The sequence below is a fragment of the Protomyctophum bolini genome, assembly GCF_963924005.1.
Source record: "Protomyctophum bolini genome assembly, chromosome: 14".
Lineage (NCBI taxonomy): Eukaryota > Metazoa > Chordata > Actinopteri > Myctophiformes > Myctophidae > Protomyctophum > Protomyctophum bolini.
Window position 1 is genome coordinate 30,134,797 of NC_137875.1, and position 11,047 is coordinate 30,145,843.

The window sequence follows — 11,047 nt, forward strand, 5'->3', positions numbered from 1 at the left end:
GGGCCCAATTTGCCAGCGTTCAGGACGGCCACCGACCCCGACTCTACCTGACATGAATGCAATCATTCACTATTCTTTTTTGCATCTCCCCGTGAGGCTACGCTGCTGCATGTGGTCCGGCATTCAAAGCGCTTCAAAAGTCCGTGAGGATTTGCGAGGCAGAACACGCGCCGACATGTCAGCAGATAATATAGACTTGAGTTTAAATTAGTTCTGCGTGACGGGCGTGTGACGCGTAGTAGCATCAGTGGAGGTCCCACTTGAAGAATTCCTAAGGGTGCATTTTCAGAGCATGTTAAAGTTTGTGTCGTTTCGTTTTTCCTTTTGTTATACAATTTGTTTTATATTAAAGCGGCACTATTTAACTTTTTTGTTTTGCCAAGCCAATTCTTTTGGGGCCCACTTGCAATATATCCTCACGGAATCGCAATCCGTAAATGGAAGAAAACCCCATTCTAGCAGTTAATCAGTTCCCTGTGCTGTTTAGGCCTCAGACCCTTTTCATTTACACAGCGTGGGTTTATGCAACACTTCAACAGTGACTCAGCAACGTACCGTAAGCTGGCCATGCTTGGTCGTTTTGTAGCTTTCGTCACCGTTAGTGTGAACGCAGCATCCGAGTCGCTCAGTGTAAGTTTGCTGACGAGAGCCGAACTACAAGGTCACAGGGCTGGAATCCGGAACGGACCGGATCCAACATTTGAGGAACCACAATCGCTTTCATCATCACATTTGGATCAGTTTCCGGAACCAGTGTTTTCAGAGATGATGCTCCTACAATCGCATCACTCAGTGGTTCTCAAACCTTTTTAATTTCAAGGGCCACCATAACTCTTGGTCCATTTGTAGAGTTACAGACCTACACATACGCATTGCTGTAAACTGTACACTACAGTATGTCTAATTGAATTTATGCAAACAATGGAGGTTCTGACGGATTGGTCGGGTCCAGTCAGGACCAAAAGCCTGTCGAATCGACTGTAAACACGGAGACGGCGTGACTCATGGAAACAAGACGCCGAGACGGAGGAATGGAGAATGAATGAATAGGTGAATGGGAAAAACTAGGAGGGGAAATAAGTTATGATGAATAATATAGCATATTATGGAAGAGTGACATTCACTCGTACACACCCTGGGCACTATACAGTATGTGCATGTGGCTGCTGCCCGACGAATGTATATGCGCGTTCTCTTGTGCTTGCGTTGCTCCACTGTGCGCGTGCATGTGCATGTGTGTGTGTGTGTGTGTTGTGCTCACGTGTGTCAGCTCCTGGTCATTGGGTCTCAGCAGGGTAGGGAGAGTTAAATGCTCTCCCCCCCCGGTCTTAGAACCTGGTGCTCTCATGTTTCAGCATGCGGATGTTGGGGAGTCCCCCCGCGCTGCCCCCCCTCTGGTGGTGGTGGGGGTGGGGGTGGTGGTACCCGTAGCCCTGGTGCTGCCCCTCCAGTCACCGACCGCCGCTTCCTGCCGACGACACGCTACTGCTGGGCGTGGTGCTGCCGGAGCCCCGGTCCTGGAACACGCTGATCTCTATCTGAGCAATGCACTGTCAAGGATCACCATAATCCACATGGACAATAATAATAATAACTAGAAATGCACTCTGTCGAGTGCATACTTGCTTGTTGCACACTAGTAGGCCATAAATGGCCAACTAGTGCGCAAGCAGAGCGCGCAAGTACTTTCGACTGCTGTGGAATCTCAGTATCTCTGTGAAGGAACGTTTGAAATGTCTAATTATTAGGTGTAACTATTTGCTACCTACCTACTTTATGCAAATAAAATAAAAAATGTCTAAAAATAGATGTCGAAAACACGTCTATTTTTAGACGTTTTTTATCCCATTTTTAGACGCTCGTCTAATAGCCCATATCATACGGCATACTATAGCATGCCATTTGTCATCATTTTTGAGGATTTGAAAAAAATGAAAAAATGAAAAAAACGATGGGTTATAGCCCATCGTTTTTTGATTAAAAAAAAAAGAATCCTCATTTTTCAACATTTTTGACCATCCCACTGAGCAACAGCCGGCTATTAGACGTGCGCACAAATCTGCTGTTTTATTTGGATACGCATCAAGTGGCGGGTTGGCTGGCACGGTGCACACAGACCGGGCGAAATTATTACTTGCACGCTCTGCTTGCCAGCCAACCCGCCACTTGATGCGTATGCAAATAAAACAGCAAATTTGTGCCTGGTTTGCTGGGACCAGATTACATAAATGACCATATATTATGTCTTACGTCATCATTTAGAGCTAGTCATACGTATACTATATACATAATCAGTAAAATAAAATAGCAAATTGTGCCTGATTTGCTGGGACCAGAGTACATGGTGTGTATATGTATGACTAGCTCTCAATGATGACGTAAGAAATATGGTCATTTATGTAATCTGGTCCCAGCAAACCAGGCACAAATCTGCTGTTTTATTTGCATACGCATCAAGTGGCGGGTTGGCTGGCACGGTGCACACAGACCGGGCGAAATGATTACTTGCGCGCTCTGCTTGCGCAAGTAATAATAATGACCCTCTCTTTCTCCGCCTCTACCATCGGCCTCCACCCCGGCGTTGGTGGGCACGAAGATGCACATCACGGCCTACCCATTCCATCGCTTAACACGGCATCCGTGTTCTGGAGATGGGTGGGCCGCGAAACACTTTCCAAGTGGGCCCTGATCCACAAACGGTTGAGAGCCACATGCTCTACATCAAAGTGGGGGTTTTCTCTTTTAACGATAGACTATGTTGCATTAAAGAACATGATAGCTGTGTAGCTACAATAAGACAACGGGTTAGGTTGTGTAACGCAGTGGTTCCCAAACTTTTTTGTTTTGTTTTTTGTTGTGCAACTGTTACTTCCATTATAATGCTAAGTACAGTAATACTGTATTATAATGATTCACATGGGTATTTTCACAGCATGGCTCCATAGGAGGTGAGCTGTCCAAAGGCTGTCTGTGAGTCTTGATTGTCCGGGCCTACTCACAAACTATTGTCCTAATGGTGCCAAATGTATTGTGGATGTTGCCAGTGGGAAGTACCCCGGGTCTACTGTACGGGATCAGCCAAATGTCTTCTCCACTGGCCTGAAGGAAAACCCCCCCCCCTTCCTTGGCTCGGGGAGATATTAGGCTTTTTGGCAGTGGTGGAAAAAGTACTCAAATGTTTTACTTAAGTAAAAGTAACAATACTTCACTGTAGATAGATATACTCTGTTACAAGTCTGGAATAAAAAATGTATTTGAGTATAATAAAAAATATATATAATCAAGATTGGGTTGAAGAATGAAAAAGTGAATTCTTTAGATTTAGTCAAGTGGTCTTGATCTGAGCTGCCATTTTGGATTTGGGAGGCCGGTCTACAGTATACTTATACTGTCTATGTCAGACAGAGACCATATTGTGCTAGTGTATTGACTAATAAGCGTAGGTAATACGCGGGTTGGCCCTGTGTGTGTGTGTGTGTGTGTGTGTGTGTGTGTGTGTGTGTGTGTGTGTGTTGGAGACTGTTCTCCTGTTCTCCAAGCAAAGCCTGTTCCACATCCTGGAAGCCAGGCCTGCGTGTGATGGTCTAGTGGACACATTCTCTCTCTCTCTCTCTCTCTCTCTCTCTCTCTCTCTCTCTTCCCCTCTCTCTCTCTCTCTCTTCCCCTCTCTCCCTCTCTCTCTCTGCACGCACGCACAACACTGGTCCATTCTAAACACATAGAAACTCAAATGGCATAAAGAACATACATCATAGCTCTACAGCAGCTGGGTGGGCAACTTTGATGACGGAGAGGGACACTATATTTCCACACTCACTCCAGAGTATAATTCTACTCAAATTTGATTTGACAATTTTTTTTTTTTACTTTCTTCAGTATATACAATTTTAAATACTTCTACCCCACTACACGTTTGTACATTTACTCAAGTAAATTTTGAATACAGGCCTTCTACTTGTAACAGAGTATTTCTACATTGCAGTATTGATACTGTGAAGTGAGGGGGCGCTCTTATCATCGTACATCTTCTCATTCCGGCCAATCACTATTTGCGTCCTCACCTTGGTCTTCAATGTTTGTGTTACATAATCTTTGTGTTTACACAAACTCTCAAAGCTGGCCATTCAAAATTGTCAATGGCATTAAAAAAAAATTGAGAACTTTTTCCATCACTGCCTGTCCATCCTATCCTATCCTATCCTGTTAAACAACAGGCAGAGGGCTCAGCTGCAGTAATGAAGGATACCACCCTCATGCCTCTCTCAACAGGGTCTGTGAGCAGCAGACCTCTGGGTGCGTAGATCTTCTCATTCTGCTCCTGGATGTATCCTGAGATCTTCTTCAGCACCTGGATGGTCACGTGGACAAAACAACTGTTATCAAGCGTCCACTTTTGATTAGAAGCTTTATAGTGCCATACAGTAAATAATATTTAGATGGTTACTGTGGGGTAGAAACCACAGTGTCGCACACGAGTAGCCCATCTGCAAGCTCAAATTATTTCGCTCGTCAAAGAATCCTGAAAAGTAACATATGAGGTTTCCACCCGACAGAGAGGATATGCTGCCTTTTGAAAGCACACTCTGTACTGCGTGCCATAAACCGAGTGTCTAAAGTGAGGTAAAACAAGGACAGGACTCCAGCGAGCTTAACCCCCTCCAGTGGCATCCTGCATGGGTGGAAGAAATGAAAGATGGAAGAAATGACTAGAGTGCCCGGGCCTCGTCTGTGCATAGTTAGCATACGACACATGATACCGGATCTCTCCGGTCATTGCTGGCCTTTATTTTTGCTGAACAATCTAATCTAAATGCCGGGGTAATTCCATTACGGAACGGCACTTTTAGCTTTCACTCGCAGTTCCAGGACGCTCACGCCGAGCAAGGCCCCGTGAATTAAAACAACTGAAACAGACGACTTTGAGCTTTTTCCTCAGTCTGACGGTTCCATTTGGAAGCCCTCGCCTTCCTAATTCCGAACATGACTCTCTCTCTCTCTCTCTCTCTCTCTCTCTCTCTCTCTCTCTCTCTCTCGGGCTAGCCGCTGTTGCTTAGTGAGAACTGTCAGGGCAATTTGGAAACGCTCGAAAATGTGTGAGAGACAGTTTATTTAGATTGCACTGGCACTATGCTTTTCAACTCCACTTTGCAAGTGAGCATTGCATCAGCTGTGCATGGCCGAGCTACACAGCAGCAGTGAAGTGAAGCTGAGTGCTAAATTAGCTCCATCCATCCATCAGTGCACACATGAACACATGCATGTACTGTACGCAACGCAAGCACGCACAATTTGGCACACACGCAATACGCACGCATGCACGCACACACACACGCACGCACGCACGCACGCACGCACGCAAGCACACAAGCAAGCAAACACAGATACACATAATTACCGTCAGACACATAAAGTTTGTTTCAGAGGAGATTATGATGTGATGAAAAGAAGAGAAAGCAGCCTTGCGGAGCCTCAACCCGCCATTGATGCAGTCTTAGGTCACTGCCGATAGCGATGCAGAAACTGCTGACTGATGGCCAGTCATGCTGAAGAACATCTGTTAGCTCCTGTATAGTAGCATCTCCGGCGCAGCTTATATTCAGAGCGAGTGGGGCCATGCATCCGTGTGTGCCAACAATGCAGATGTGCCATGCCTCTCCAGGACTCTGTCTGTCCATGTCCATCAGGCTCTGCTCCGTGAAGCCTAGCGTACACGTCTGACACAGCTGGCCCCAGGAAACTAGCCCATTTAGGCCGGACCTCGAAATTATGAGCTTGTAGATCTGCTATTTTTCAATAGCTAAATTATAACAATGAATAAAACACCAAAAGGGGTTCCCGCCCAAAATGGGCTAGGGGCAGCGGGGGAGAAACCAACTAAAGCAGTGGTTTTCAACCCTTTTCATATCAAGGCCAATTATTTTATTGGGCATTTGAGCCACGGACCGTGATGACATTTAGCCTCTCAGACCCAAAACTAAAGAATACTGAAGAATAATTCCATGTTGTATTGATGTTGGTACCATAAGAGGCAGGCAAAAAAAATTACATTCTCTAATTGTGTAGACTAGTGAATAATGGGAATGCAGATATTTAACCATGGTTTCATACACTCTTAAGAGTTAAAGATCTACAGTATAAGAGTCCATTTGGTTACCAACTCTCCATCATTTAGCTGGGGACCACCTGGAACCCCCTCAGGGACCACTGGGCGAGAACCACTGAACTAAAGTACGTTTACTCAACTTTAGTCACAGTTACTTTGCCAATTTAGATTATTACTACAAAACATTACATTGTGTTTTGTAAGCCCTATTTTCTACTTTGGCTATTTTCGAAAGATCTTTCACAAAAAAATGTGCATAGTGTAAGTACTATGTACTTTTACATGTGGGTTATGGTTATGGTCGTTTTTGTTTTTGTATTCCTACATTGTGGTATTGCTATTCTTCCACCAGTGACTAGCGGTGGTGAGTGTTCAGTGTTGTGAGTGTATTATATTGTAGTGACTAGCGGCCTCTACGGTGCTCAGTGTTGTGAGTGTATTATATTGTAGTGACTAGCGGCCTCTACGGTGCTCAGTGCTGTGAGTGTAATATATTGTAGTGACTAGCGGCCTCTACGGTGCTCAGTGCTGTGAGTGTATTATATTGTCTCTACGGTGCTCAGTGCTGTGAGTGTATTATATTGTCTCTACGGTGCTCAGTGTTGTGAGTGTAATATATTGTCTCTACGGTGCTCAGTGCTGTGAGTGTATTATATTGTCTCTACGGTGCTCAGTGCTGTGAGTGTATTATATTGTCTCTACGGTGCTCAGTGCTGTGAGTGTATTATATTGTCTCTACGGTGCTCAGTGCTGTGAGTGTATTATATTGTCTCTACGGTGCTCAGTGTTGTGAGTGTATTATATTGTCTCTACGGTGCTCAGTGCTGTGAGTGTATTATATTGTCTCTACGGTGCTCAGTGCTGTGAGTGTATTATATTGTCTCTACGGTGCTCAGTGCTGTGAGTGTATTATATTGTCTCTACGGTGCTCAGTGCTGTGAGTGTATTATATTGTCTCTACGGTGCTCAGTGCTGTGAGTGTATTATATTGTCTCTACGGTGCTCAGTGCTGTGAGTGTATTATATTGTCTCTACGGTGCTCAGTGTTGTGAGTGTATTATATTGTCTCTACGGTGCTCAGTGCTGTGAGTGTATTATATTGTCTCTACGGTGCTCAGTGCTGTGAGTGTATTATATTGTCTCTACGGTGCTCAGTGCTGTGAGTGTATTATATTGTCTCTACGGTGCTCAGTGCTGTGAGTGTATTATATTGTCTCTACGGTGCTCAGTGCTGTGAGTGTATTATATTGTCTCTACGGTGCTCAGTGTTGTGAGTGTATTATATTGTCTCTACGGTGCTCAGTGCTGTGAGTGTATTATATTGTCTCTACGGTGCTCAGTGTTGTGAGAGTATTATATGTAGGCTGAGCAACGCGAACCACATGGGCCTCCGCTGGGACGTACACCACGTCCAGCTGCAAGTACAGCTGCTAATGTGGTGACAGGAAGAGCAGTCTAATTAGATGACTAAAGCGTAGACCTTTCACCATTAATCCCCCCTGTCCCCTCCTAGGAAGAGAAGAACCCAAGTGGTGAAATGGAAAGTGGTATCAAGCAACACAACGAGGACAAAAAGCCTTTCATGATAGAACGCTGTGCTGGCCCGCACATCAATCCCACTCCAAAACAATGCCGGATGTCCTTAATGTCACATGTCCACAATCTAAAGTTGAAATATTTCTCTTAGCGAGATCCCACGACTGTAAATGCCGTTTCGTATTCTCTGTGCAATTAGGATTAATTGACCATGAATAGACACCTGCCTACAATATATATCGTTGCTGTTGGGTGGGAATTGTGAAACGTGTATGTCAGCCGTTACTTTTCAGTTATATATGCCGGAACTGATATCCCCTCTAGGGAAGGCTTTGTGGTAGTTTGAGAAGCTCCTAGGGAGAAAAGCTGTCACAACGTGTTTCGCATGCGAGTCCTGACTGTGCTGTTCTCCGCCGTTTACACAAAAAGGATTGATGTTGTTGTTAAACACAGACAACGTTATACCCGACCACACAGAAGCAGAGAGAGCTTCACCTGTCTTGGCAGTGCTGTCGATACACTGGGCGGGAGTGATGCCAATGTCAAAACCACTAAAAGAACTTTCCTTGGATCCTTGGATCTGTCCGCTAACATCAAGATCAGGATCTCCAATTCAATGGTGAAGCTTGTTTTGCTATGTGGAGACCTGGACAACAGCTGTTACCGCAAGTGAGGAGACTTCAAGCATCCAACAACACTTCAGAGGAATCGTTGGACTTCGGCAGGCCAGACGCTATCAGTAACCTTGAACTGTGGCAACCAAACAAGACAGCAGCCTGTAGAGTCTCCAAAGACCCTTGCAATGGATTGGCCACACTTTGCACGAGCCTGCATCTAATATCACACTATGTGTAAAAAGGAAGAGAGGCAGACCAAAAGCGCCGTGACTTGGATGCAGATTTGCAGAGGCCTGGACATAGACGGACGGGGACAGCTGGAGAAGTTGTCCCAGGACCAGGATGCTTGGACAGCAACTTGTAACAAAAATTGGGCTACAGGCATACTGCAGGTAAAGTAAGTACGGATGTCGTTATATTCCAATAAGTATATCTATGCGACGAGAATAAAGTGTCTGTCTGTCTGTCTGTCTGTCTGTCTGTCTGTCTGTCTGTCTGTGTGCGTGTGCAAGCACGCATGGGTATGTGTGCATCCTCTATGTAAGTGGTTTATGAATAAGAGCACAGAGCAGAGGCAGAGAGAGTCAAGTGTTGGGAGTGATTGTGAACGCATGCATTCGTCCTGACACGCTCAGCGCAATCAGCGTGCTTTGATGCATGTGAGCACAAAAGGACATTACTCTGCACACTGACGATGCATGCTCACTCATGTGTGTGGACTCTTATCAGTTCACACACATACTGTACGCACACACCTGTGTGTGTGTGTGTGTGTGTGTGTGTGTGTGTGTGTGTGTGTCAAGCTGTACTGTCCATTGTGCACACACGCATGAACATAACCATCAACTTGGGTGGTTACATTTGATCATCCTCATTCAAGATGTCATTGAGCGGCGATGATTTAGTGAGCCAGGTAAATAAACAAGGCTCCACCGGGAACCCGATAGCATCTCTGAGACGGAGACGCACAGATGGAAAACATGAAAGGGGGGGACGCCGCCGTCCAGGGCCCATTACCGCATGACTTCAGTGTAGCAATATGTCCTCTCGCGGTCCTCCTCCTCCGTCGGCCCAGTCCCAGAACCGCCGCGTCGCTCCGATAAGGAGTATACAGTATGTTTACGAAGAACAACAAGAGTCCCAGAACCACCGCGATAAGGAGTACGTGTTTACGAAGAACAACAAGAGCGTGGAGATGAAACGCCACGGATGACAGAGATGAGAAGAAAGGAAGGGGCCGCGCCGGGGTTCCACGCCAACGTTGTTCCATTTCGCCGACGGGCAACACGTGTGTGTGTGTGTGTGTGTGTGTGTGTGTGTGTGTGTGTGGGTGTGTGTGTGTGTGTGTGCGTGCGTTTGTGCGTGCCGCACTGTATATACGCATGTTCCATCTCAGTGAGCAACAAGCAGCAGCGCAGCTGAGGGGGAAGATTAATCACCTGGCCTTTCTGGAGACGTGCACCGTGGGCGCGCTGGCGGCAAACACGTGTTATGGTTGGCATGGCACGCCGTGGCCACCGGGCGCACAGGTGCAGCCCGCTCCAGCAGCCCGTCACAAAGCAGCGGATGGACAGCTCAGCGGAACATTGTGTAAGCTCAGCCCAGGGAGACACAGGCCGATCTTATCTCCCCTTCTCTGGCTTTCTGTCATTCTGCGCTCGCATGCGTGTGCACGCGTGAGTGTGTCTCTGTGTGTGTGTGTGCGTGTGTGTGTGTGTGTGCGTGCGTGTGTCAATGAGTCTGTGTACTAACCATAACCACACAAACCCGACCACAGAAATCTGTGAGAACGTGGGAAACGACACGACTGAATTTGTACTTTCGTACATGCGTGTGCATGTGCGCGTGCGTGCGTGTGTACCTTCGGTTTCAACAAAATGGACAAATATGGTCATGAAAAGAAGAGTTGTGAGCTGCTTAGGAGAAAATCCATACAGTTATAAGTTGCAGATGCACACCTATCAGGTTCCTGTAATATTTATAGTTATTTCAAAGGTCCATGCAGGAATTCTACTACACACTGGAAGGCCTCCCAGAAACTCCTGTAAACCCCAACTATCAGCACAACACTACCATATCAATAGACCTCGGGGTGCTCTTAAACAATGTATTCAAACGGACATTATCCACTTTCAAACTGGCGTGCCTATTTTGGGCATGGAAAAATGGTAACGAAAAATGGTAAACGTGCGCTTTCTGCGTCCTTATCCAAAAAGTGTTTTACAATGTGCATTAACACAACACTAACCCAGGACAGTAAGGACAGTACAACACTAACCTAGGACAGTAAGGACACTACAACACTAACCCAGGGCAGTAAGGACACTACAACACTAACCCAGCGCAGTAAGGACAGTACAACACTAACCCAGGGCAGTAAGGACACTACAACACTAACCCAGGGCAGTAAGGACAGTACAACACTAACCCAGGACAGTAAGGACACTACAACACTAACCCAGGACAGTAAGGACACTACAACACTAACCCAGGGCACACTAACCCAGGACAGTAAGGACACTACAACACTAACCCAGGACAGTAAGGACAGTACAACACTAACCCAGGACAGTAAGGACACTACAACACTAACCCAGGGCAGTAAGGACACTACAACACTAACCCAGGGCAGTAAGGACACTACAACACTAACCCAGGGCAGTAAGGACACTACAACACTAACCCAGGGCAGTAAGGACACTACAACACTAACCCAGGACAGTAAGGACACTACAACACTAACCTAGGACAGTAAGGACAGTACAACACTAACCCAGGGCAGTAAGGACAC

At 46.1% G+C, this 11,047-nt stretch overlaps 1 protein-coding gene across 1 annotated transcript in view; it reads right to left on the reverse strand.

Moving 5' to 3' along the window:
* Positions 1–1,409: 1,409 nt before the first annotated feature.
* LOC308328481 (golgin subfamily A member 7B-like) overlaps positions 1,410–11,047 on the reverse strand; it is a 24,642-nt gene continuing 15,004 nt past the window's right edge. The window contains exons 4-5 of the mRNA XM_080782326.1: positions 4,247–4,348; positions 1,410–1,538 (exon numbers count right to left, since the gene is read on the reverse strand). Coding sequence (XP_080638452.1) covers positions 1,452–1,538; positions 4,247–4,348 — 189 coding nt within the window. The 3' untranslated portion in view covers positions 1,410–1,451. The remainder of the gene's footprint in view (positions 1,539–4,246; positions 4,349–11,047) is intronic.